The sequence below is a fragment of the Mucor mucedo genome (genome assembly GCF_025094135.1).
Source record: "Mucor mucedo strain NRRL 3635 chromosome Unknown EV154scaffold_87, whole genome shotgun sequence".
Classification (NCBI taxonomy): Eukaryota; Fungi; Mucoromycota; class Mucoromycetes; order Mucorales; family Mucoraceae; genus Mucor; species Mucor mucedo.
Window position 1 is genome coordinate 137336 of NW_026252371.1, and position 26215 is coordinate 163550.

At 35.1% G+C, this 26215-nt stretch overlaps 9 protein-coding genes and 1 non-coding gene across 10 annotated transcripts; 3 read left to right on the top strand and 7 right to left on the bottom strand.

Moving 5' to 3' along the window:
• Positions 1-788: 788 nt before the first annotated feature.
• EV154DRAFT_312243 (Cullin protein neddylation domain-containing protein) lies at positions 789-1429 on the bottom strand. Its single transcript, XM_051594915.1, has 3 exons — positions 1073-1429; positions 975-1015; positions 789-920 (listed from the first exon to the last, which is right to left on the bottom strand). The coding sequence occupies exons 1-3, from the start codon at positions 1250-1252 to the stop codon at positions 872-874; spliced, it is 270 nt and encodes an 89-aa protein (XP_051454781.1). The 5' UTR covers positions 1253-1429; the 3' UTR covers positions 789-871.
• Positions 1430-3934, bottom strand: EV154DRAFT_312209 (Cullin). Its single transcript, XM_051594914.1, has 8 exons — positions 3597-3934; positions 3427-3545; positions 3269-3372; positions 3138-3207; positions 2608-3085; positions 2417-2547; positions 1887-2357; positions 1430-1834 (listed from the first exon to the last, which is right to left on the bottom strand). Exons 1-8 carry the CDS (start codon positions 3769-3771, stop codon positions 1607-1609), a joined length of 1776 nt encoding a protein of 591 aa, XP_051454782.1. The 5' UTR covers positions 3772-3934; the 3' UTR covers positions 1430-1606.
• Positions 3935-6487: 2553 nt separating this feature from the next.
• EV154DRAFT_t93 lies at positions 6488-6560 on the bottom strand. The gene has a single exon. It is a non-coding gene; the product is annotated as a tRNA-Arg (tRNA).
• Positions 6561-8841: 2281 nt separating this feature from the next.
• On the bottom strand, positions 8842-10876 carry EV154DRAFT_518054 (amino acid/polyamine transporter I). The gene is made up of 7 exons (XM_051602579.1): positions 10816-10876; positions 10397-10742; positions 10097-10324; positions 9883-10028; positions 9755-9808; positions 9302-9691; positions 8842-9230 (listed from the first exon to the last, which is right to left on the bottom strand). Exons 1-7 carry the CDS (start codon positions 10837-10839, stop codon positions 8877-8879), a joined length of 1542 nt encoding a protein of 513 aa, XP_051454783.1. The 5' UTR covers positions 10840-10876; the 3' UTR covers positions 8842-8876.
• Positions 10877-13611: 2735 nt separating this feature from the next.
• EV154DRAFT_425864 (uncharacterized protein) lies at positions 13612-13987 on the top strand (the record flags this gene model as incomplete). Its single annotated transcript, XM_051596273.1, has 2 exons — positions 13612-13833; positions 13889-13987. Coding segments are annotated over 2 exons (321 nt in total), but the record flags the coding sequence as incomplete, so codon positions are not given.
• Positions 13988-14030: 43 nt separating this feature from the next.
• Positions 14031-15445, top strand: EV154DRAFT_425924 (amino acid/polyamine transporter I; the record flags this gene model as incomplete). Its single annotated transcript, XM_051596276.1, has 4 exons — positions 14031-14256; positions 14343-14488; positions 14563-15006; positions 15083-15445. 4 exons carry the CDS (start codon positions 14031-14033, stop codon positions 15443-15445), a joined length of 1179 nt encoding a protein of 392 aa, XP_051454785.1.
• A 1074-nt stretch (positions 15446-16519) lies between these two features.
• Positions 16520-17086, top strand: EV154DRAFT_425844 (uncharacterized protein; the record flags this gene model as incomplete). The annotated part of the gene is made up of 4 exons (XM_051596271.1): positions 16520-16589; positions 16645-16712; positions 16762-16822; positions 16887-17086. The coding sequence occupies 4 exons, from the start codon at positions 16520-16522 to the stop codon at positions 17084-17086; spliced, it is 399 nt and encodes a 132-aa protein (XP_051454786.1).
• Positions 17087-17194: 108 nt separating this feature from the next.
• On the bottom strand, positions 17195-17618 carry EV154DRAFT_448099 (uncharacterized protein). The gene is made up of 2 exons (XM_051597149.1): positions 17472-17618; positions 17195-17405 (listed from the first exon to the last, which is right to left on the bottom strand). Exons 1-2 carry the CDS (start codon positions 17593-17595, stop codon positions 17326-17328), a joined length of 204 nt encoding a protein of 67 aa, XP_051454787.1. The 5' UTR covers positions 17596-17618; the 3' UTR covers positions 17195-17325.
• A 215-nt stretch (positions 17619-17833) lies between these two features.
• EV154DRAFT_518062 (ATP-dependent RNA helicase DHH1) lies at positions 17834-20094 on the bottom strand. Its single transcript, XM_051602580.1, is given in 5 exon segments — positions 17834-18338; positions 18354-18989; positions 19058-19783; positions 19847-19913; positions 19998-20094. 5 exon segments carry the CDS (start codon positions 20018-20020, stop codon positions 18165-18167), a joined length of 1626 nt encoding a protein of 541 aa, XP_051454788.1. The 5' UTR covers positions 20021-20094; the 3' UTR covers positions 17834-18164.
• Positions 20095-20437: 343 nt separating this feature from the next.
• EV154DRAFT_593982 (uncharacterized protein) lies at positions 20438-26008 on the bottom strand (the record flags this gene model as incomplete). Its single annotated transcript, XM_051606959.1, has 9 exons — positions 25484-26008; positions 24645-25420; positions 23775-24586; positions 22825-23713; positions 22544-22770; positions 21199-21381; positions 20865-21111; positions 20576-20819; positions 20438-20511 (listed from the first exon to the last, which is right to left on the bottom strand). The coding sequence occupies exons 1-9, from the start codon at positions 25623-25625 to the stop codon at positions 20438-20440; spliced, it is 3594 nt and encodes a 1197-aa protein (XP_051454789.1). The 5' UTR covers positions 25626-26008.
• Between the last annotated feature and the right edge of the window lie 207 nt (positions 26009-26215).

Below are 26215 nucleotides of genomic sequence, written 5' to 3' on the forward strand. Positions count from 1 at the left end.
ATTAACGTTTATGAAAAGCAAAGCCACGTTTGCACATTTAAATTGACATAACTGTTTTGCATAAATGATAGTAGCTACTGTTATATTGCCTCTACCCTACCATAACAGATAGCAATATTTTTCAGAAAATGAAACGGAAGAAGGAACAACATCAAAATATAAAAAATTTACAGTAGATTTATGAGTTTTATCTAGGCATTAGGATAATGTGATAGTTGGTAGAGTATCTTCAATCGTGTAAGTTCAATATTTATCCACTTTGGTCTACATTTTTGGTAATTCAATAAAGTTTTATGTACAGGCTACATAAAACAAATAAATCAAAGAGCAGACTTATAATACGTGACAGATCGTATTAGCAATGAGAGCTATAACCGGATCAAGCTTTTGAAGTTACTATACAATCTTGAACGGATTGCAAAGGGTTTAAACATCGCTATCTTGAATAGAGATACCCTAACGGGCCGTATTTATAATATATTACTTAAACAAAGTCAGAATGCCATCCGGTTTCTTTGTTTGTAGACAATGCATAGACGCTAATTTACAGCAGCATACATCATTAAATTCTTTTGATCATATGCATTGCAACTTCAAAATCCATGACATTTTCTATATTTACCGCAAGTTTTTTCTTCTTCTCAGACGCGTATGTAAGCAATCATATCATCAAACGGTGTACCAAAAGGGATTAGATGGACAATAATTTCCCTAAACATTCGCCAAGTAGTCTCATTCCAAGCGTTAAAATGGCTTTTTGGTGGTAGGTAGCTTTGATCGCCCCAAATTAGGATACTGTCGCTCTGATTGTTATGCCACACTGATGTACAGCAAATGATGCTTTATCTGCGTATTTATTATTGTAAAATAGTTAAGCCAAATAAATATAAGTGTCATCTGGGCCACGCTCTAAATACTCCCTATGAATTAAATTGTTATTGCACATTCATCAAACATCTGTTATATATGATTACTTTTCAATTAGACTCTCGATACGTAATTTCACATCCTGCGCCTTTGAAAAGAGAAAGGTTTGAAAACCAGAATTTTGAGTTTGCATTTTTCCACTTACTGTAACAGGGAACTTTACTAGACGAGTTACTTCGCTTAATAGTAATCCGTGCGTTGCTGTTGTTTTTGATTTCATGATTCTAACTATGACGGCGTCAACTTGTTGGTCTCTTGCAAATAATACAGTTGTATTCATAGTTGAGTTTTTCTCAATCACTTCATTGAGTGTTGCTGTGGTCATTTTTAGGTGGGTTTTATCAGTAAAAAAGTCATGATTAAATACAAATTGATCTGTCGGCTCGATGTCATCCCCCTCAGGATATTTTTTCAGAAGCTTGTATTCTCTACAGGATAAAGATACGAGAGTTCGTCGTAGCTCCAATTCATCTACAAAAATACATCAGGCTATTATCGGAATTTTTTTTCTTTGGATTTACCTAATTGCGTATATATAAGGATATCTGTGAAAGAAAAATAATTTTTGCTCTTGTCATTAAATAATAAAATAACTATTGTTTGCAGCAGAGTCAAGGTGATGTGTTTTGTACCCTATATTATAAAACCTTTAGGCATAAATAGAACTAATACTTTTAAACTAATTTACCAGTGGATAATTCGCATTGACTTTGCATACACTTAAAGAATTTTGCCACGTTAAAATTCTTTTTTCGAATTTTTCCATGTAAAATTCGGTATACATGCTTTGCAATTGATGAAACATAGGCGGCAAATTCACTGTCATTGGGACATAAGAAGGCCAAAACCCATTAGTGAGTAAGTTAACATTGAGATTTAGAGGTAAAATTGAACCAGTATATTTGGACTAAACAATATGGTTAATAAATTTACGACATTCGAGCTTTTCTTAGACTCACGTTAAATTCATCCATCAGCGAATCGGATTTTTCTATATCTTTAACCATGCCCTCTAGTTTTCCTGTATAGCCTGCACCACACTCCTTCTTCATTTTCGTGAGCATTATCTTTTCTGAATTTTTATTTGTAACATTGAGCAGTAAGCGCTTTGCAAGATCCCTTTTATATAGTACTTCGAACTCGTCTTTTCCTTGCAGGTTGCGAAATATGAACATGGCTTTATCTAACAACTCTTCATCGAACTTTTCACCTCTAAGCACTTGATCAATATACTTTGCCAGCAATTTGACAGCATTATTTGCTCTGAGATTTATAAAGTATTCAGTTCCATCTTTTAATCCATCCACGAATTGTTCATCTCCTTCAAAACTATGATCAACAATTTCATCTGTCTGAGATTCAAATGCTGATAATCGTAGCATTTTATCTTGCACAGGTATTTTTTCGCATAAAATTGACGATCCTTTTGCCTATGCACCATATTATTAGATTAGATTACTGTACGATGTTTGACTTGTTTATTATTTACCTTAACATACGATGTAAAGTATTTGGCGCATATTTCAAGTTTACCGACTTTTTGTAATAGTCTGTACAAAAGTGAAAACTTATCGTAATCGCTCTCTTGGAACCCATTCAGGCCCTGGAAATAGTTGAAACCTATTTGTCATAAATTTGTGTCATTTATATGTTAAACACATTTTCAGGTCCTACACATACATTTGTTCAAGATATGCTCAACCCTTTTTGTCAATAACTCTGTCTCGACAATCGCCTGAAGATGGGATTTTGTTGATTTATCAAAGTAGCTTTTAACTCGAAGGATTGATTCCTGATGAACTCTTGTGGAAATGTGTTCCAAATACTCAAATATATTGATATTTTCAACTAATTTGTCACCTTCATCATCATAGAAACTTCTAGTTGCTGTGAGTAATTGTTGTTCAAAGGATGTATGATATAGGTTTAGATCCATTAACATGCGAATATTTAATTGTAAGAATTGTTCGTCTACTTTTTCACCAGTTCGTTCCAATTTGATCAAATCCAATATTATGCCCAAGACTTTTTTCCACACACCATCGTGTTTCATGTAATTCTCCCGAAATAAGGCCATTGCCATATTCCAGATAGATACTGTTGAAGAGGAAGCGACGTAGGTTCGGTCTAAATAAAGAAATAAACATCTGATTTGGGACTACGCACATAAAATGTAAGCATCAATGAAATCAGTCAACTGAGATAATTACCATTTGGTCACAGTAGCTCTTCCATAGCATATGAACTGTATGAAGATATTCAGCGCCTTGCTCAGAATTGCTATAGAATAATTGTTTAAATTGATTGGTACAGTTCCCAGCCTTGTGGTTTGCTTACTAACTTTGCAAGAATCTTGAACTGAAATTCTGTGTATTTGCGGCATTTTTCATATAACAGCTCGTATAATCCTTGTGCCTTGTCATATTGGCAGAGGTTTTCGCATAGCTAAAAAAAAGTGTAAGAATATTAATTGCATTAACTTGTTTAAATAGTGCTTACTTGGTACAACACTTCTAAGCTTTCCGGGCTAGGTTGATTCTGCTGAATAGCATGTATAGCGATTTCTAATCTATCCCAAGCATTTTTTTCGTAATAAAGTGGCAAATCAGGTCTTTCAACTAGTAAACATCAATTAACGTTCCCCTGCTTCGCAGAATGTTGCATTGTACCTTTCAAATCATATACAACCAATTTTTTATCAGATAAAATGGGGTGTTTTTCATTGTGTCGAAAGGAATTTGATAAGAACGTGCTGAAAGGCAACTGTTGTTCTTTATCTGGGAAAACATCTAGATCTGAAATGGAATCAAGACGAGGCCTTTTGATTGCTTCACGTTCAGTCATCAAGCACTATTGTAGGAGTATATCGAACGCTTGAAAAGAAAAAGATGTATTATTGGCGTATTAGACTGAGTATATAATACGTAGTGTAAAAGCCTTTAGAATTGGGACTACTAATAACCTCAGATAAAAACAGAAATTAACTATTGATATAGCGCTAGTACGGATTTAGATTTAAAAAGGGACAATTATTATTGTATAACAATTGTGATAGTGAGCACCAGGATTTTAGTTGTTAATTTAGTTTTATCATTCTAAGAATATTTCTGAAGTGATCTTAGACGATAAAATATATGGATAAGACAAATAAATGTAAATCGATAATAATACGGTGAGAGATAAGAAGAGAATATAGTTCTTAGTTCTTAGATGTAAAAGAGTAAAGAGTTTACGACGGGTTTATGTAAGAAAATGTAGTGATCATATAATTTACAATGGACAACAAACAGAAAAAAAAAAGCGGAGGGAATACTACTTAGTATCAATTACAAGGTAAATCCCAATTTTAGGTAAAGACAATACTAAAGAATATTTATTTAAAAGAAAAAAAGAAGTTTCTGCCGAATTGGCTAAAGGTTCCCCTGACGTATTGGACATCAATACAACAGAAATCCAATTAAGACTGGAAAATTGATGTCTTTGTGCAGGGTTTTGGGGAAGCAACAGGAATCCGTTGATCTCATAAAGGACATGGATGCTTTGATCAGCAAGTACTCAAACTATCGTTTAGATGACAGTCTCGCTCCAAAAATTGTCGAAATCCAGGTGATGAAATAGTTCAGCCAAAATCGAAAGATATAGGATTATTGAAGAGCGGTCGTCCTAAAGGCACCAAAAGAAACAAGCTTGGTGTGGAGCACGAATATGATGAAATATCTAACGAGTAAAAACATGCAAAAAAAAACTCAAGCAAGAACAAAAAGAAGTAGAAAACAACAAAAGCTAAAAAAATAAACCAAGTCTTCATAAACCATCAACAACCGCCATTAATAAGCTCATATTAAAGTAATTGTGTACCCTTAATAATTAATATTTCACGGTATCAATATCCGTATTTTTTTAGATACAAACCATCCGAAGCGGTAACAGCAATTTATTCAAGATGCTAGATAGTCGGTATGCCAATGATGTTCTTGGATTTGTTAATCCCATTCCCGATGGTAATTGTGAATTTCGTGCTGTCAGTGTTACTGTTTTTGAACACGAAGAAGCCTGGATCCAGGTCAAAGAAATGCTGTTAGCAACTTTTTCAAAGTATGCTAACTCCATTTATGACAGCTACGGCCTAAATGAATCATACATAACAACAAAACCTTTGTCAACAAAAGCGCCATGTCTTGACAATTTGTATCTTTGGTTTGACTGCTATGGCTACCCGCAAATAGTTGCTGATACGTTTAAACGACCAGTAGTATTGCATGCAACAACGCCAAAAACAGACAAATATGATAATCTGTAGAGGAATGATGACGGAAACGTCATTTATACCAAGGATGCAATAACTTTTGTACCACTTCTTGGTTTAGATTTGGAGAAAATGAATGAACCCATTATTCTTTTTTTTTTATCAACAATCATTTCTATATGATTGAGCTTATTGTTGACTCTAAAACCAAGAAAGCCATTATCCCAAAAAAATGGCCTACCGTCCATTTTCCTCGTCAAAAAATGTTCAATGCGCACCGTGACATCTGTGTCAACGACGTATCTTAAAATTATCAAAATAGCTAAATCTTTTTTTTTTTTTATCTTTTACTCATTACTTATCCTCATCAGATTTATCCTTAAAATTATGAAAAAATAAAAATAAAAACTTAGACAAATAAACATGAGATTTAACAAAAGCACAGTAGGAACAGTGTTGGCGTTACACTACCTTTTTTCCTTTTCTTTGGGCTTCCCCCCCCCAAACTCCCTCCATTTTTTTTTTACTGCCTTTTCCCCCTTTTCTTATAAAAGGGCCCCAAAAATCAAATAAACATTTCTTAATTTAGTCTTTACTTCACTTTAAACTGTCTTTAAGTTCCATCTTAATTCATACTTTTGGTTATTGAATATGATAAGATATAACTTCCAACATAAATCATCAAATTAAAGATTCAGTAAGCGCTAACAAAAGTAGATTTAAATTAAGCTTCTGGGTACTTTAATTTTTTTAGTTTTTGACGGCTTTTTATCATTCTGTATCATCTTCGTCCACTAGGTAGCTTATCCCATTTTCGGGCCGGTACCACTTTTCATACAGAGGTGGAATCGATGGAACAATCCAGCAAGAAGATTTAGGTCAACCATACCTAAAAGGTTAAAGCGAGTGAAGAAGGATGCTGCATGAGAGCATCGGTGTTCAAATTGTATTTTTATATGTTTAGTTTCACAGAGTATTAATAAAGATTATCTTTTTCTCGCATGAATAAAAATAATATTGGCCACGCCGTACAGCTGCGCCGCAACGACTCAAATGCCAGACATTAAGACAATTGACGTAGAAGATAAAAGATGATGTTTGTTAAGTATAATTGATGTCGTACTTATAAATCATATCACCTCCGCTCACCTATAAAATAGAATCCATAATTAAATTAAATAAAGTCATCTTTTATCTACTCTACTTTTATTTTATATACTAAAATATTATAACGACTATCACGACATTGAGAAATATATATCTGAGTGTTTTGTACTCCGACACATTTCGACAACGCACTAAAAAATATATATATGAGGCTACCAGGGGTCGAACCTGGAATCTCCTGATTCGTAGTCAGACGCCTTATCCATTGGGCCATAGCCCCGCATATGAATTTTTGAGTTTGTAAATGTATTATAGGGTTAATATTTAAAAATAAGTGACGTCATCTAAAACACGTGATTGTCACGCTTCTCGAATATGATTGGCTATTGACTGGATAGGAAATAGACAACTATATCTTTAATTTTATAATATATTATAATAAAACAATCTTTACTTTACTTAAGAAACAACTGTGTGCCTTAGTGTTAGAACTACCTGAATGGATAGAATGGACTGAATAGAACTGAATTGAATTGAATTGAATAACTGAAAAGAAGAACCAGTTCATAACATCATCGTATGCAACTACATCTTATTTAATACTTTTGATTGATTGTCTTGTCTCGGAACGATCACATCAAGGGGAACATATTGATTTCACAAACAACACCGCAACCGTATTAATGTGTCGGTCTTTTTGTGGGGGTGTTCTAGCTGATAAAACGTAAAGTGATCACATCACAGTACCGCGTATTATGTATGTAGCCCAAAGACAGGATTCTGGACATATCCTGTGTCCGAAAATACTGAGAAATTAGAAAATAAAAAACTAGCGATCCTACTTAATAACCATAGTTCAAACTTTAACACGTTGCAGACATTAAAGAAAGATATAGAAAAAAAAAAAAAAAAAAAAAAAAAAAAAAGTTCATTTGCTACATTTTTCCTTGATTTACACAAAAATATTGCCAAAACGGAGCTTGAATTTATTACTAGTAAAAAAGTCTTGATGCTTATAAGCAGAATCCCTTTTTTTATAAATATCTTGGAGAGTCTATTTTATAGAAAGAGCCCCTGGAATTTATCTGTTACAGTGTTAAAGAACATGTCTGTATAGTATGCGATAATATCTGAACGAAAAAAAAAGTAAAAGAAAAGAAAAAGCGTGGATATTATAGTGGTGACACGAAAAAGGAGTAAGTGTTGGCGTGGGTGCGCATAGGTGGAACGAGCCAAAGTCACAGTCCGTGACTTTTTTTAGTCTGGAATTATCCAGAAACACAATCCGGGACTGCTCATGTTAAAACTCAGAGTGAGTTTGCATGATTGCTGCGCAACTAAAAATTACGTGAAAAAAGGTATAAATAAGACCCATTTTTCTGGACTTCGTCCTTTTTTTTTTCTCTTCACTCTATTGCACGCCTGAAGGGAGGAGTGCTAGCGTTACCAATCGTGCGTCTGCGAAGCGTTGTCGGCATTTTCATATGAAGGCAGTGTGATCAAGTTGGGGCAAGGCCAGTTTCAATTTGTGAGCATAGTGTACCAGACCTCGAGCCTGGAGGGCCGGTAATAGGGGGGAACAGGTCTGGGGTGGCTCCCTGGGCTCAACCTATTCTTTAATGAAAATGAAAAAAACTCTCAATTATACTTATATCTAATGAAAATGAAAAATCATGCCAAAATTATCCTTGACTTTCTATTGGCTTAAATTTTTATCGATTTTATTTATTGACACTCCTCAGTGTTTTGTGTTTTGCTTGCTGGTTTGCTGAGAAAGTCTAGTTGTAGATCTTTGTAAATTAGTTTCAACCATTATTACCAACACCAGCTCTCTTTCTTTTTTACTCACGATTAAACTCATGGTACTCAGTTTATCCATAAGTGTTTGGTAAACATGAACGTGAAGCAACCCTCTTTCAATTATAAAATGCCTTAATTAAAAGCTCCAAGAGAAAAGATGCCAAATAGGCCAGCTAAATTTGCACGGGCAGTATTATAGCCAGCTTTGACGTTCGTGAGACGATAGTTGTCGATTATGAAATGGATGGGCTCTCCCACTTGGAATCAACACCCTTTTGGATTTTTTAAATCCGACAGCGTTTACGTGTGGCCTTGTAAGTGTCAAGCTGTTACCACATTTCTTGTGATTCTTTATTGGCTTTGACATTAACATTCTTTTATATAGAAAAAAAAAAGAGAGGTTGCTTTCAGATTCCTCCATTTTTGAGTATAAGATTAACGATTCCGTCAACGAAAGTATTATTTGTCCGGCTTTTTAATGCAACTGAAATTGTCGAGTACACACGTTTTGTCTGGAACTAAAACAGGTATATATTATCCATGAACATGAACAAGCTTTGGTAAAAATCTTAAACTGTATCATTAGCAAGAATAAAAAATAGCAAACAATTTTGCAGGCGGGGAGAATGTCATAGCTCATTAAATGTGAAGGAAATAAATACATCTTTTATTAAGGTTTTTTTTTTGATACAGGGAAAGATGTTGGTGACACATGTCAGCTCATAAACTTTTTTTTTTTTTTTTTTTTTTTTTTTTTTTTTTTTTTTTTTTACAAGTGAGAATAGAGGGGAACAAATTACTCTTTTTCGTCAGCATCGTCTAGGAAACCTCTATGATTTTTTCTACCAGAGACAAACCAAAAGATTAACGAAAAGATCATGACGCCGCCAAGCATGATGGAAGACCAATTCATGGATTCGGGAGACACAGGTGATACAGAAGGAATACAAAGAACCACACTAAAGAATATGATCCAGACAACCGAAATAATATTGAGAGGAATACCAAATTTACCCAGATTAAAGGGTCCCTTGGGCATATCGTTTCTCACCCAAATAAGTCGACATAAAAATGGCATACCATACGACACATTGATTGCAATCACGGCTGTACTCATAATAGCATGCCAGTAAATAATAGATCCAAATGTCTACAAACAACAATCCCGTCATTATTCGTTAATACACAATCATTTTACAGAAAGCCTACTATAAAACTTACGGGTAAAATAACCAAGATACTGATAACAAGTTGGGCAATCAAAGCTCTTTGAGGAATATGTTCTTTTTCAGATAACTTTGAAAAGTACTTGGAGTAAGGAAGACATCCATCACGAGCCAAAGCAAAAGCAAAATGACCCGTGGCTAACATGGAGTTACAAAGGGATCCGAGTTGAGCAACTAACAAAATCACCAAGAAAAATGCTGTCAATTGAGGACTGTTGGTAGCACGGACAAAGAATGTGGAGAGAGGCATATCAGAAGTCATAAGCTCTTGTACATCTTGAATAGAAAATAACGTCACAAGAATAATCACAAATCCTTGAATAACAGCAAATGCAACGCAAATAATAATACCACGAGGAGCTGTCACATCTGCTCTTTTAGCACCCTACACACGATCTTGTTAATCATTCTTTCTTTTATAATGTATACGTTCAAAAATAATGCCTACCTCCACAATTTGGGCACCAGTTTCGTAACCGACCAAAGTCCAACCTGCTTGAAGCTAATTTTTTTTTAAAAAACAGAAATTTAAGTTAAAAACTCAATCGTAGGCATATTAAAAGAAGTGTTGTTTACCATGCCGATAAAGAACACTAATCCGAGATTTTCGTATCCTGTGTTATTAGTAAACTCAGTAAAGACCCATTTAGCAGTGTTGTGTGTAGGTGCCATAGCAGGTACAACACATAAGATGACAATAGTGCCAATAGCAACCCAGAAAACTATGTTTGAATACAGTATTAATTTTACAGCCCTCACTCAATGAATAAAAAACAATGTCGGCTCTTACCTAAAAACTTGTTCATATTACCACTGGATCTCATACCCAAGAAATTAAATGCTGTTGCTGCAATAAAAATTCCAATGTATAATCCGACATTAGCACCTGTGGATGAGATTTGACTGATATTTAGTGTATTTGCAGTGTATATAATGAAATCGGCAGCACTGTATGCCAGTGTAATATTGGCGGTAATCAAACCAGTAAGGTAAATATAGCCGTTAATATACGACATGACTTTATATTTAAATAATGTAAATGTTAGTGTTCTATTTACACACATAAAAAATCGGTAGAAATTTCACTTACAAGGACCCCATTTTTTATTACTCAGTAATAATGACCAACTGAAAACGCCACCCTCCAAAGGATAGACAGAGATGATTTCTGCCATACTAAGAGCGATACAACAAACAAAGGGAGCCACCACGACCCATCCCCAAAAGAGGGAACTAGGTCCACCAGCACTGATACTAGGACCGAAGCCCACTAACCAATTTGGAAGAACACCCATTGTAGTAAATGCAAATCCTGCTTGAACAAAAAGACTTGTTTCTCGCTTGAATTCCTGCTTGTAACCTAGATCTTGTAACTTTTGAGCATCATAATCTAAATTATTCGACTCCACATGTTGGATATCTAATTTTTCAGCTGTCTAAAAAAGAAGATTTGGGGTTAATTAAATAGAATGGGTATTTTACAAGTTTTGATTGACAGTTTCTGCTTACTTTAATTGTATTATCTTCAGACATTTAATGAACAGGGTTATTGCAAGGCTTAATGTCAATTGATGCAAATTAAAAAAAAAAAAAAAAGACAGAAAACCCAAAACTCAGATTTTCTTTTTTATTTATATCAAGTCATTTACCAAACATTTTCACCTCTTAAAAAAAAAGGCTAATTCTTTTTGTTTTTTCACATTGATAAGAATTATCTTTTTGCTTAAGTTGTGATATTTTTACCTTTTATGGATACAAATTGACTTAAAAAGGAGGATAGTGCGACAACAGATGACAAACATTATTTCTTAATCAGTCAAACGTGAGCTCCAGAAAAATATAAGTCTTTAAACAAATGCATGATATTTTATCAGATAAATACACGCTTACGTTAGTCACAGTCATCATCCCCTCCCTCTTATTGATGTGATCGATATTGTTAAAGAGAACTTTTCACCCTTCCCAATCTAAATTCAATTTACAGATGTCTTTGATATTTAAAGCAGACAGATCACAATGTTAACTATAATGACACGTTTGCACTTAAAAATACTCAAATTATGTACAGATTGAGACTCTTTTTTTTAAAGTTTACAGATTAAAAGATACTGCTAATCAAGACAAACAACCCGTAACTTTGATTCATGCAACACTGTTTTTTTTTCTATTGTAAGGTCAGCTTTGTCATTTCCGCCTTGGAGCGTTCGGGACAATGTGAAAATAAGTTTGCATGAATATTATTTATACACAGGCATGTTTTATTTAGAGACCATAGATATACGTCAAAAAGAATAATCAACATCAAACATCTTTCCATCGTCTGTCAGTTTATCTAAGATAACGTTGCATCTTTTTATCTAGCATCTCTGTAGTTACTGTGCAAATAAAGGATTTCACTTTTAATAGGTATAACCTGTCACAAACTCTATCTTACTATTCTACAAAAAAAAAAAAGAAACCAAATTAGACTGAAGGAGGAATGGTGTACGTGAGAGAAAATGTTTAGACGAAATTGGGGAGCACCTCTTACATCCACTGTATACACACATACACAAGCAAGAAAAAAGATGACTTTAGTAACATTTGAAGGGTCGGGTGAGAATAATACTAGTCTGTAGGAAATTAAAGTTTGTACATGAGAAAAAAAAAATTTGATATGTTGCAAATTTATTCAGTATTAGTTTAGCATCAAAAAAAAAAAAAAAAGATAACAAACGACATTATCTTGGTGGGGTCATACACATCTTAACTTTTTTTTTCTTTTTGAATATGTCAATAAAACAAGTCTCTTATCTTTAAAGGTGTCTATTTCTTTTTTTTTTTTTTTGTATGGAGAGTTTAAAAGACAGAAGAAATAATTGACATGAGCCTTGCGTAGAAACGGTAACCCAAACATGAGCAAGTGAATTTCTTAATTCATGCATTACCCCTTCCAAGAGATATAGGTCACTTTTCAAAAATGCTGTAAAATCTAAATAAAACTTTACTCTTATGCCTTGATGATATCAAATACAGTTTCTATATATTCATAAAACAAAGCACACACACACACACCCTTTTTTGGTGTATTAACAGATATATACTGAGCACATGATCTATATTCAAAACATTCAACTTCACATACATGACCCCCCAAAATGTGCTACGAATAAGTGTAACATAACGAATACTTTTCTTGTTATCACAATGGAGGCTGATAAAGATGTTGTTTGAATAGTCATTGAGAAAGATACGAAATTCCATTAAACTTGTATAGATATCAGTGTATCTTGTGGTGATACCAAGGTATGATGTCAAAATCAATCACGGTATTCTCTTGAAACGAATTTTTTTTTTTTTTTTTTTTTTTTTTTTGGTGTGTTACGTGTGATAACTACATATTGTTATCTTTTGGCACGAAAACACTAAAGTTATTGATACGGATCTCTAATAAATGAGTATTACTCTTCCAGTCTTTAAAAATAAAAAGAAAAATGATGAGCATTTGTTGTATGAATGCTCTCAAAGTTTGACAAGCACAATAAAGTCACATCTACCTTTCAAAGGCACTTACAACAACAACAAAATAATTTCGGTGATTGAAAATATAATTGGTTCTTCTATTTGTTTTGTATCTTGGGTGTCACTAATTGTAATCACAGGAAAAAAAAAAAAAAGAGGGCTATGCTACTCAAGGAAAACTATCTCCACGATCCTTTTCTGGCATTTGTAAAGTACATTGGCTAGCATTTGTAAGCTGGCGTAGCACAATTGCTTGTTTTTGATAAAATCCATCACTCGTCAATTTAGGAAAGCATTTTCTCTTGATGTAATAAAAGGGCCATGTGATACTTTTTTTCTCTTTTAGAATAAAAAACTGACTACCAACTACCCGCTTATCAAAATAAAATAAAAATTATAAGCGATAGCTCATTAGCATGGTATTCTTTGTACTTGGTGTTTCTTGAATGTTTTAATATAAATACCCACCGTCATTTCATTTTTTTTCCCTTCTTCAATTATATCTCTTTCTATTTTTATTTTAAACGCATTGTTCTTACAAACTTTTTATCTTTTTTTAAAAATTTCTGTAATATAGTAACAAAAAAGGGATCATGACAGAAACACATGTATGTAAAGACAATCAATGCTGCTTTTTTTTTTATATTTATTTGTGTAATGCAAATTACCCAAATAGATTTAAAATGCAGGGTGTAGCGAAAAAAAAAAAAAATGCATTAATAAAAGCTGACATAAATACAAACTCAATAGATTCCCCAAGCAACCCAAGAAAAAGTGGATATTCAGCATGTAGAATCCAATAATTTAGATGTGGATGAACAACGATTACAAGATTTGGGTTACAAACAAGAGTTTAAGCGAGAAATTAGTTTGTTTGTTCAAGCGGGTTTTGGATTTTCTACGATGGCTGTATTACCAAGTTGGATGGTCGGCTTTGGTTCCAGCATTAACGCTGGTGGGCCAAGCTCACTTTTCTGGGGTTGGCTCGTTGTTTCCCCCTTTGTCATGTGTATTGCTTTATCCATGGTAAGCAAACAAGAGGAAACATGCTTGTGTATTTCTAACTTATTTTAAAAAACAGGCAGAAGTCATCTCGGCCTTTCCTTTGGCAGGTGGTGTTTACAGTTGGTCTTATCTCTTGGCTAACAAAAAATGGGGTCCATGTAAGTTCACCTTTTAAAAAAAATTTTTCAGCTAGCACTGAACTTTTTTCTGTTGTAGTCATGGCATATATCAATGGTTATGCCTATCTTGTTGGGTTAACTGCTGTGGTAATTACCTTGGCTTGGACATCGGCCACATTTATCTTTCAAATTGCAAACACGTTGAATATTACACAAATTTCATCTCAAGGCGCCAATGTGGGTTTATATATTGGACTGATTATTGGAGCAACACTTTACAATTTATTGGGTCTGAAATATAGTGCCTATTTGAACAAGTTTATGGGTAAAAAAAAAAAAAAAAAAAAAAAAAAAAACTCAAAAATAGAGTCCTCAAGAAAACTAACAATGTAAAAAAAAAAAAAAAATTAGTGGGTTGGGTTCTTCTTGGTACACTTATTATTATCATTGCTATTCCTGCTATGGCACCAACTCATAACTCTGCTACTTGGGTTTTCACTGAATTTACAAATAATACGGGTTATTCCAATAAGGGTATTGTCTTTTTCGTTGGCATGGTAAGTAACAAAAAGTTGGTTTGAAATAAAAAAAAAAAGAGGACAACAAATATTCATACTGTATTCCAATGTAGTTACAAAGTGGATGGGCATTGGTTGGTTACGAAACAGGTGCGCAAATTGTGGAAGGAACAAAAAATGCAGCAGTTACAGCCCCCCGTGGTATTATTATTTGTGTAGTAGGCGCTATTGTTCAAGGTTTCGGTTTGATTCTTTCGACTTTGTTCTCAATTCAAGACGTCGATGAGCTTTTGGGCTCTGACATGCCTGTAGCCACTTTCTTTTTACGCGCCACCAAAAGCCCCGCTGTCACCGCTTTCTTCTTGGTGATTTTGCTCATCACTCAAATTGGCTCCTTGTGTAATTCTGTCTTGGCAACCGCTCATTTTGCTTGGTCCATGTCTCGTGATGGATGTCTTCCTTTCAGTGGATTTCTTTACAAGTTGCGTGGTGAGAACCATATTGCCGCCAACAGTTTGTTTGCACAAATGGTAGTCTGCATCGTTATTATCTTGCCCGTAAGTTATTTTTATACACGATATAAGAAACCTTATTGTGTGTGTGAGTTCCCAACTAATATCTTTTTTTACGTAGTCATTTGCATCAGCAGTGTATTGGCAGGCTATTATGAGTGCAGCAGTGATTTCAATTAATGTTTCATATGCACTTCCATTATTGTGTCGAGTGATCTGGTCTCGTCATACGATGCCCAAGGGACCCTTCAGTCTTGGTAAATTCGGTATTCCACTCAACATCATTAGTATCATTTGGGCCAGTTTCTTTGGCGTGATCCTTTGTATTCCATCTGTTTCACCTGTAGCACCCGAAACCATGAATTGGGCTTCCCTCATGATTGGCGCAGTCATGATCTTTTCTGTGTTCTTTTGGTTTATTTCTGGTCGTCGTAAGTTTGCTGGTCATATCCAAACGACGGATAATGAAGTGACAAAAGAATAATACCCCCCCCCCCTCCCCTCCCCTTGTATATTAAAATATGTTAATTAATAATAATAATAATAATAAAAAAGACTAGTTGCTAGGTAGAATCCCGTATTTTAAAGAATGCTTGGAAAAGATGTGAGAATAATAGGTTCTATTGATTGGAACAGAAAACCAATTTCATATAATATCGGTTCAAACCCAGAAGTAAACTTGTAGGAGGCAGAATACGGATGGCTTACAGTAAAATTTCATTAGTATAAGGCATCTTTTAAAAGAAGAGATTCGTTCCAAGGGAAAGTAAAACTAGACGGCGTAAAATAAGCTTATGAACATGCAACTTGATATTTTCAATACCCTCACCACTTTCATGTTTATACATAATAAACAGCTTATGCCATCGTTTAAGATGATTATAAAACATGGTTTTTTCCTTTACTTCAGAATAGCTTACGGAAACTAGTGCCCATTTTTCTATTTATAACAAGAACATGATTGTCATTTTACGTAGTTATCTCTATAGGGAAGTTTAAAAAAGAGGTCAAATCGGACTTTGTGTGTCTCCGATAGAGTATCTATTTTTTCCTTCTTTTCTTTTCTTTTATTACCTTTATTCTACCTACAAAAAAAAACAACAATTATGAATAACCATAGATACGAACAAGTAAATACTTATTATGAGCAGTTTATTAGGTTTTTTGGGGGTTTTTTTTTTTTTAAATATATATATTTCCCATTAGGTTCCAGTAAATAATGATACACAGGTCAGCATGCCTCAACGATCTGATTTGGAAGACACTTTTGATCTCGAGGAAGAAGAGTTGGAACCCCAAACTGAAACCCACGGGTTGCTAGGTAGGAATACCGTAGGCCATCAAAGCATACCGATTCCCCATTCGAACGACGGTGTATTTTCCAACATGGCAGCCAAGCCCGAATCCGACTCGTTCAAACCCGAAGAAGTACCACCCGTAAGTTCTCTGTGTAACCCTCTCTATTCATCACTGACTCTCTCTTAAAAAGACATACGAAGAAGCGTCAGCGGATGCAACACCGCCGTATTGGCAAACTACGATTATTGCACCGTCCGGTATGGGTGATTCCATTCTAGTGGAAGGATTGCCGGTGGGAAATATCTTTAGCTTCTTTTGGAATATGATGGGTAAATAGATTAAAAAAAGCGTTATTTTCTCCTTACTAATAGGAAGGAAATGTAGTGAGTGCAAGTTTCCAGTTGGTGGGGTTCATGTTGACGTATTTATTACATACAACACATGCAGCCAAGGTAATGATTACAGGTTAATGTAAAAAGCGGATGACTCATAATATCATAGGATGGCGCGAGGGCTGGATTAGGAATTTCTTTAATACAGTATGGATTCTACGTGCGTAGCAGTAAGTCATCATATATCTCTTTTTTTTTTTTCCTAATTGAAGCTCACAAACGTAAATTAAATAGGAGGTACGTTAGATGAAGACTTTGACTATGATGGAGAAGGACATGAGACAGGACAAGATGCAACACAAGCAGAAATTGTTGCGTACTTGATGATGTTTGTTGGTTGGTTTATTATTTTAAGAGCTTTTTCAGATTATAATAAGGCCCGAAAAATGGAACGCATTATTACCGCAGAACCCGATGCCGATGCTATGATTTAACTGGCTCCCTTTTTTTTCCCTATTGTACATACTTCTTGTAATATCCCCCCCACACACTCTCTCTTCTGCTCACTTTAACATATCCCCTTTCTCTATAAAAATAAACAATTTTGGGAGGAGAAGCCAAAGCGTTATATTATACAAATGTTATAAAAAAAAAAAAATTGAAATGGTAGGGATGGGTGTCTGTGTGTGTGTATGTGTGTGTATGTGTGTATGTGTAAATGTAATCAATCCATTTACTTTCTAGCACTGTTTCTAGCTTCCTTCTCGAGGTTTTCCTTGAAAGCCTTCATGAAATCGCTAACGGGTTTAGCACCTATTTATTGATATATGCTTTTTTTTTTAGTCATCAGTTCAATATTGAACGCACTCTTTTAAATACCTTTATCAGTGATAGTAGAGACATGGTGGTGGGTCTTTTGTGCCATTTTGTTGAATAAAGGACTGGCTAAAAGACGCTCAGTAACAAAGCTGGAGAACCAGAAATTGGCAATTTTTTGGAACATTGTTTATAATGGAGTGAGGAAAAGAACAACTTTTTTTTCTACAGAAAAAAAAAAAAGGTATTTTTAAAAACAAAGTGCCAGGGGATAATAAAGTCACACTATTGAAATGCCGCTTAAACCAAAATCTCACACACATATATGAATATTCCAGAAAGTTTTTGATAGAAATCATTTACCCGAAACTATTTCTTTTTTTTTTCTCACACAAAGAATATATACCAAAATAATTAGATATTTTATTGCGATTTTTTTTTTGTTTGATGAAGAGTTTTTTTTTTTATGTTTTTTTTTGTTTTTTTTTTTTGGGTTTTTTGTAGAGTTATTTTCGTGTATGCATTTCTTTTTGTTTGGTTGCTGAAAAAATAAATAAATACAGAAACTAGGTTTGTCGGGTTAAAAAAAAAAAAAAATGAGATTTAGGAGGGAGAGGAAATAATGAAAAAGAAATCAATTTGTGGGAGAGAGCGGGGATCTTCTAAACTTATTTACAATTGCGGGAAAAAAAGAGAGAGAAAGAGTTGTGTGAGTGTGTGGGAGAGAATGAGAAAAATATGTATAATAATAATTGATTATGGTCTTGAAGATTGACCCCTTGGTGCCATATTATTACTACGACGTCCATTGCCTCTAGCATTATAACCTCCTCGTGTCGGTTGACCCTGTTGATATTGTTGTCCTCCTCCTCCTCCTTGTTGATATTGACCTTGTTGGTATTGACCATTATTACTATATTGTTGTTGTTGTTGTTGTTGTTGTTGTTGTTGTTGTTGCTGTTGTTGTAGTTGTTGTTGTTGCTGTTGTTGCTGTTGTTGTTGGTGGTATTGTTGTTGGTTATTATGATTATTATGATTATTACTGCTATTATTATAATTTTGTTGGTTAGGGAAAACTTCACGTTGCTGTTGTTGTTGACGTGTAGCAATAGCAAGTTGACGGTTGGGTTGTTGAACTTGTGCATCTTCAAGTGCATTGGGTGCTACGTAAAGGTTCTTATCAATGACAGGTGGGATAGGTTGAATCTCTGTGCCTAATTCACGCTCAATCTTGTACAGGTTAAAACGATCCTCATACGTGATTAAATTAATGGCTAAACCCAAATGACCAAAACGACCAGAACGACCGATACGATGCAAATATGTCTCAGCGTTCTTGGGGAAATCAAAGTTAATAACCACATTGACCGCTTGAATATCGATACCACGGGTTAATAAATCAGAGCAAACCAAGTTACGACAAACACCGTTTCGGAAATCATGGAATACGCGGTTACGATGACTCTGGAGCATCTTTGCATGCGAATAAAAGCAAGAGTACCCCAATTCTGTAATCTTTTTGGCTAATAATTCTACTCGGTTGGTCGAGTTACAAAAGATAATGGACTGGTTGATTTGAAGCTGTAATGTTTTGAGTAGCATTAGTACCACACACACACACACACATATATATAAAAAGTATAACTTACCTTTGAGAAGAGCGTGTTCAAGCAGTGAACCTTTTGCTTTTCTTCGACATAGGCATAGTATTGAGTCACACCACGTAATGTTAATTCGTCCATCAAATTGATTTCATATGGCTTAACGAGATATTTCTCTTTAAAGGTCTTTACGATCATGGGGAAAGTAGCACTGAATAACATGATTTGTCTGTCTTTAGGGAAATAACTAATGAGTTGATCGATGATTGGGGTGAATTCTGGAGATAACAATTTATCGGCTTCATCCATGACAAAAGTTGATGCTTCACTAAAATCAGCTACGTTCTTTGAAGCTAAATCTAGGATACGACCAGGTGTTCCTACAACAACATGAACGGGTTCACTTAAACGCATGATATCGTCCTTTAAAGTGGTACCACCTGTTGTAACCATGACTTGAATATTTAAATGTTTTCCCAAGTTCTTACACACTTGAGCTGTCTGAAGTGCCAATTCACGTGTGGGGACAAGTAAAAGCGCTTGAATTTTGGCTTTCTTGTTGTTGATCTTTTCCAAGGTGGGAATCACAAAAGCGGCGGTTTTACCTGTACCGTTTTTAGCTCTGGCAAGAATATCTCGACCGGTCAAGGCAATAGGAATGGCTTCTTCTTGAATGGGCGAAGGACGTTCAAAACCAGCTTCAAAAATGCCCATCAATAACTCTCGCTTTAAAAAATAATCTTCGAATTCATTGCCTTTAGTGGCAGTGACATCCTACAACATTTGGGACTTAGTCTTTCTTTTTTTGCTGACTCCCTTCTTTTTTCACCTCCTTACCTCGGTTTGCGGCCTTGTGTCCTTTTCGGGAAGTGAGAGACTCTTCTTCCAATTATCATTTTCATGGCTTTTTTTTTTTTTTTTTTTTTTTTATATATATATCGAGATGAGTTTTTCTTTATTCTCTTTCTGCGTCCTATAGTACCTTTACCTTAATTGTTGTTGCGAAGCCATACTGAAAATAAATAAAAAATCTTTAAGTCGGGTGTATCCAAATGGGGGTGATAGGGTTTTTATAAATGTAGAATAGAAGAGAAGAAAAAAAAAGAAAAAGAAAAAAAACGTATTCAACTAAAAAAAAAAAAAAAAAAAAATGATGACGACATTGGTGTTTTCTCAAGAGATTTTATATACCAGCGGTTTTTTTTTTCGAAGTGGAGGACTGCTTTTGCTTTGCTGTCTGATAAGACAATGCAAAACACATGTTTTATAAGAATGAAATCATCTAAAATAGGTACATATTTACATGGTTCAATGAAAATAGTAATTTTACCGATACAAATTGGCTTTTATTACAATAAAATATAAGTAAAAAGAAGACAAACAGAAAAACAATGAATCAATGACTATCTTTGTGTTGTAAAATTAGAATTAGCAGAGTGAAAGATCGCTTAAACTATCGATAGATTTCGGGTGAATGTTTGAGAAAGTGGGGTCGAAAGAAACTATTCAATTTAAAGGTTAGTAAAAAAAAAAAGCCGTAAAGATTTCAGTAGTATTGATGTTTACCTTCAAATACAGTGAACAGAGACATATCCCGCTTTAATAAATACACGTGTTTGCATGCGATATTGTTAAAGCGGAAGTCAGGGCAGCTGCAAGAGATCATTTGAAGATCGTCCATCACAACGTTATAACTTACATCTGAAGTTGAGAAAGAAGAAACACCATATACACTTCTACCATCAAAATCAGTAGTTGCAGTTTCAATCATTTGTTCCAGAGCATCAGCACCGATGGCCTCTGCTTGCATCTATCTAGCACGATGTCTTCTTTCTTCAGGACCCATTCCTCCAACTTTCAATAAGATACGACTGTTGTTGTTACCGTACTCAGGCAGAACATCCTTCACCAAAATAAACACCAGTCGATCAACCCTTCTATTTCCTTTTCTACCAAGATATGTTGTCTTCAACTGATTATGCCAACTCTCCACATAGTTGTTCGTCTCCATGTTTGTCTCCATGTTCGTCTCCATGTTGGTGTACATGGCCGGTTGGTATGCGGCGGACCATCGCATAAACGCATCGTTTTCCAGGTACCGGCTTTTAAAATACTGCAAAAAGGGCATGATATACAGAGTTTTCGGTGATAAACGCTGTCGATTTTCGCGTGAAAGACAGGTCTATCACGTTCCCACATCATTGTCTTTAGACCAGCAATGATCTTGTTCTGGATGGTGTTGTTGTGGTGGGGTATAACCAGGCTTGACCAATTGCCGGATTTTCCCTGTCCATGCTCTTGCTACATGGAACAAGCACCATTGTACACTTGCAGAAGGGTATACTTCTTGAATCGCACCCAATTCGACCTTACTGACATGTTTGACAATAGACTAATTTACACCATGTTTGAAAACAGGTTCTCTAAAAGTTTTGGTACACGTTCTAACATTAGGATTTTGCCAAAGCATTTGGGATGGGAGGACTTTTTGAGATTTTATACGAGTAATAAGAGAAGAAATATGTAAATTTTTTAAAAAGTTGGGTTTGTTTAAAGTCTGTCAATCTTTCCGGAGGGTAACCCAATGACGTGCATAAGTGTAATATTTTTTTTAACCTTTGTGAACAACTTTCGCTTTGTCACATATCACACAACTCACCCGCCAATGGTATTTCATAAAGCGAAGACGGAGACTGAAATAACTAGCATATCAGCATCACTTAGCATATCATCAGACTATATGTTTGAGCTAGGAAAATATTCGCTTAGAACTGGCTGATCAATGTTTATTGGAATGTGAATTGCCAAAGAGCTTTTTTAGTGTTATAAGGTGAGATAAACTATCGTACAAAAATGGATCCAAAGACTGGATACAGAATACAGAAGGTAAAGTCGCCTCCCACTCCATATTGTTTCTGTTATTGCTTTTATACCATAATGAGCTTTCCTCTGAGTTTCTTACAGCCTGAAAAAAACTTCAGTCGAGGTCTTCAAAGTAAATCAATGAAGAGATAATTAACACTATAGCACCATATCAATGGATCTGGTCAAGTCCGGTATAACTGAGTTCTACGACCTGCTAACTTTTTTTTTATGGGACGCCTCAAATTGTAAAACCCGTACAATGTCTTTTCACAAAGATGGATTGCCAGCCATTCTACGAGTATGCGCGTTTTGGGCGACTGTGTTTATTGGCGGTTGTATAGTGGCTACAGCGCTAAACCTGAAAAAAGCAGATAATATCATTACTGGGCATATCTTGAGGCGTCATGCTCAGCTAGAGTTTTTTTCTTTTGTTTATTTGTCCAATGGAGTGAGGTATACTAGTAATTTTTTTTACGGAAAGGCTGCATTATGAGTGTTTATTTTGAGGTGGCCAATTCTGATACTTAGAGTGTGCATATGAATATAATGAAAGCAACAAGCTCCTCGACACGGGGGACATGTCTGGGGGGAGAATATATCGTAAATATTATATATATTTTTTTTTTGAATTTAATATATTGACTTACCGAACTATCAACATATATTTACGATATGGATGATTTGGGGTCTACTGCAGGTCTTTGGAATCTATTTGGACGCAAGTTGTTATTTTTTTGCATAAAACTTGCAATAGAGTATATATTTCGAGCCGCGTTAATATCTCTATTCCATAATTTGTTACAACTGTTGCAAGTCAACAAATTGTGGATCTTTCCAATATCAGGGATTCGAACATTCTCCAGTGTTTTCAGCAAGCAGGAAGGATTGGAACACATCTAAATTAAAGTATTAATATCTAGTACAACAATCCGAATCGTTCATTATTTTACCTGTGAAGTAAGATACTCATCGGTATACACCAGAATTAGCCTTTCATCTGCACTTGCTTCTTCCATCTTTTTCCTTAGCCTATGAAGCATACCAGATTGCTTTCCTTTTACTGTCACGTTAAATACTGCATTTCCTAAGGCGATCAAAGGCACTTTCTTCTCGTTCTTGAAGGGAGCTTTCTTCCATTTCTGATTTTGAGTCTCGGTTGAAGGTCCGCTCGTTGTTACAGATACAGTTTTTCCCACCTGCAAAGTCAATTTTTTCTTATTCTTCTTTTTCTTTTTCTTTTCGCGCCTTTGCTTGTAATCTGCCTTATTTCTGCGCGGATGGGTTTTATTGTCCGGATTGTATTTTTTACCGCCTGAACAAAATATGTTTACAAGTTCATTATCCATTCTTTGCTGACCACGGTAATTAGAGAAACGAAGATCCGTAAATCGACCATCATAGAATTGTAATAGCGTGTCTAGATGGGTGAAGTAATATTGTAAATGTTGTTCAAAGATTGATAGCTTTGAAGTTCGATGGGTTGGAATATTCGTTTCAATTGTAGTAATCCCTTCTTCTTGCTTGAGCGAATTCATTGTTACCTGATTTTTTTTATAGCCAGCTTTAACGTAGTACTCCGCTGTCGATATGGACCTTATTTCATGCGCATCATTTCCATTTCCATCGCTCGCAACAAAGATGTCAGTGACACCCGGATCAGCACCCCACAATCTGACTACGTCTTGCATCTCCCATGTTTCAAAATCGTTCATTTCAAGCTTTATATCTTCATTGTCCTTGGGAACTGCAGGTCTGGTAAACAAAAAGTCAGCCGAACGCCCGTCCGTACAAAGTATATTACGCATCATGACTTTTCTTCTGTTAAGCATTTCAGTGACACTGCAATAATATAAAATGTTATTTTTTTATATGAACCAAAATTATAAGACAGAATCGTTACCTTCCAGATTGTCCTAGTTTTTTCAAATCAAATAGACTCATGAAGTAAGTCGAATCTCGGGCATATGCATCCAGCGATTGATCATAAATTGCAATACGTTTGATATTGTCAGATCTATTAACAAGAATTTTTAAAGTAGTAATATCAATTGTTACGTATTGGCGTTTCAGTCCGTAGTGAGGCATCATGGAAAACGTTTTACGGGAATGGTGAATAGAGAAATTTTCTGGTATAAAACAATCTTTTCTTTCGGGTATAATAACATCTGGGTCTCTGGTTTCAGGATCGGAGAGGTATATTCTTGACTGTGCTAACTGCAGACGTGTTGCTCCAACGTTTTCTTGTACTTTGTTAAAGTTCACTTCGGACAGGAATGATGGTTTACTTAAAGCAACAGGTGTTGTTGAATTAATAGCGTTTCGAATCTTCCTTGCCAAAGCTGACCGTCTTCTTTTGTTGATATCTTCAACTTCATTTTCACAGGTTATGCTCAACATATTGTAAACCCAAGGTAAAGATACAGAATCTTGAGGCTCCTCCGCAGCAACAGTTTGAGCCACATTGGACATTTCCGTAGCTCTTAAGATTTTAAACAAGCTTGTAATGACAATACCGGGATTTTCAGAAATTTTAGAGACCGTCAAAGGTGTATGGACGCTGCTAACCTTGAACATCATTATTAATGCCAGTAAGTATTCCGTGAGTGCAGGAGAGGACACAATATTTGTTGGCCAAACAGGTGTTTTGAGCATTGTACATTTATTAAACAAGTATTCCGCTAGAGCAACTTTTTCCGGTTTTGTGAACTTAAACTAGATACAATAATAATGTAAGTATATGATTAAGTAATTAACACAGTGGGTCACTTACGTTGGCCAGACAAAATATAAAATATGACTTCATTCTTTTTTCAAAACTTTCTACTACGTGATTTGAGAAAATTGTGGCACTCTGTGCTGCTAAACTAGATTGGGCACTACTGTAAAATATTCCGCCAGTATCGGTAGAAACTTGTGAGCCTCCCGGATACAGTAATTTGTACTGTCTGAAACTTTCAATTATATCGGCTTTATCAAACATTGTGTTATTACTGCTCATATTACGCCCACAAACCAGTTGCTGACAGGATTTGAAAAATACAGGAGAAAAAAATATCATTGGCAGCACCCAGTCTTCGTCAGCCTTGTTCTTTTGTAATAGCTTTAAAATATAGAAATTTGCGAATAACATTGATTTTATTGCAGTCTCGCGCATAAAGTTGACGAGCGTCAAAACGTTGTCACAAAAGATGGTCTTTGTTTCCTCATCCATATTGGAAGTAAGTGATGCCTTCAACCCAATTTTTCTGGTAAATGTTGAAGTGATTTTTGTCTCTAATGCAGCAGTTATTGCCTCTTGCTTCGTAGTCTGATGAAAAGGACACAATGGGGATCTAGTCGTGGTATGAGCTCTTTCCTCATTATAAACGCCTGCCTCTGTACATCGTTTACACTTCTTTGCGCCATCACCAGCTACAACTTTAGATTTCTTTTGAAGTCTTCCCGCTTCCTTCTCCATTTTTTTCTCAAAAAGTTCTTGGTATTTTCTGTTTCTGCTTTGCCTTCTTCTTTTAACTGGTGTACTCGGGCCAGGATCTTCAGCATATTCTAAAAAAAAAAAGGGTAAGTGTCATCACCAAAAAGTTTTAAATTTTGAGACATGTAATTTACCTTCGTATTCTCCTTCGTTATCCTCCTCTTTGTTTTCTTCTTCGCCTTCCTCCTTTGCTTGAATGGCCCTTTTCTTTCGCTCCTTCATCATTTGTATAATTTCACGCACCGATTTGTTTTTGTAGGTATCGTTTAAGCTCATAAGCAAAAAGTCAGTCAATTCAAAACAAAAAAAGTATGTAAAAGTGGAAAGGAGCACCACAAAATTTTAAGAACGATTTATTAAAAATTGACAGCTATCGCCGCGATCACGGTGAAAAATTGACCGCCGTCGCGGCGATTGTGGTCAAAAATTCATCGCGTTTTTGCTGGTTATTATTTGACCGCGATAGAAATTTTGCGGTGGAGGGATGCTTACCTCCGTAACGTACTTCTTAAATACTTTTCCAAAGGAGCCAACGGGTTCTTGGTATTTTTAAAAACGGTTCATTTTCTAAAAATAAATATCATGCAAATGTATTTTATTGTTCTATAATATTTGATTATGTTTTTTTGATTATGTTTTTTTTTGATTATGTTTTTTTTTGATTGTGTTTTTTTTGATTGTGTTTTTTTGATTGTGCTTTTTTTGTTTATTATGTCTCCGTTTTTTTTTATCATGATTTTTTTTTATTGATGCAATAAATTCAACAAGTCTTTATCTTGATACAGCAAATTTCAGAGAGCCCATTGTTTAAATGAGGAGACAGAACTGTATTCGATTGTCGATTAACTTTCAACAGTTAAATTAAT

Bases quoted from the DNA above. Each gene is read 5' to 3' on its own strand.
- EV154DRAFT_312243 (XM_051594915.1), bottom strand. From the start codon at position 1,252: ATGACCACAGCAACACTCAATGAAGTGATTGAGAAAAACTCAACTATG. The intron at 1,016-1,072 runs GTAAGTGGAAAA...CTCTTTTCAAAG, and splicing joins TAGTAAAGTTCCCTGTTACA to GCGCAGGATGTGAAATTACG. The intron at 921-974 runs GTAATCATATAT...TTTAATTCATAG, and splicing joins ATCGAGAGTCTAATTGAAAA to GGAGTATTTAGAGCGTGGCC.
- EV154DRAFT_312209 (XM_051594914.1), bottom strand. From the start codon at position 3,771: ATGACTGAACGTGAAGCAATCAAAAGGCCTCGTCTTGATTCCATTTCA. The intron at 3,546-3,596 runs GTACAATGCAAC...GATGTTTACTAG, and splicing joins GGTTGTATATGATTTGAAAG to TTGAAAGACCTGATTTGCCA. The intron at 3,208-3,268 runs GTTAGTAAGCAA...ATTATTCTATAG, and splicing joins CAGTTCAAGATTCTTGCAAA to CAATTCTGAGCAAGGCGCTG.
- EV154DRAFT_518054 (XM_051602579.1), bottom strand. From the start codon at position 10,839: ATGTCTGAAGATAATACAATTAAA. The intron at 9,809-9,882 runs GTAAACAACACT...AAAAAAAATTAG, and splicing joins TAGTGTTCTTTATCGGCATG to CTTCAAGCAGGTTGGACTTT. The intron at 9,231-9,301 runs GTAAGTTTTATA...TGTTGTTTGTAG, and splicing joins GTATCTTGGTTATTTTACCC to ACATTTGGATCTATTATTTA.
- EV154DRAFT_448099 (XM_051597149.1), bottom strand. From the start codon at position 17,595: ATGTTCCAAAAAATTGCCAATTTCTGGTTCTCCAGCTTTGTTACTGAG. The intron at 17,406-17,471 runs GTATTTAAAAGA...ATCAATAAATAG, and splicing joins CTCTACTATCACTGATAAAG to GTGCTAAACCCGTTAGCGAT.
- EV154DRAFT_518062 (XM_051602580.1), bottom strand. From the start codon at position 20,020: ATGGCTTCGCAACAACAATTAAG. The intron at 19,784-19,846 runs GTAAGGAGGTGA...CAAATGTTGTAG, and splicing joins ACACAAGGCCGCAAACCGAG to GATGTCACTGCCACTAAAGG. The intron at 18,990-19,057 runs GTAAGTTATACT...AAAACATTACAG, and splicing joins TGAACACGCTCTTCTCAAAG to CTTCAAATCAACCAGTCCAT.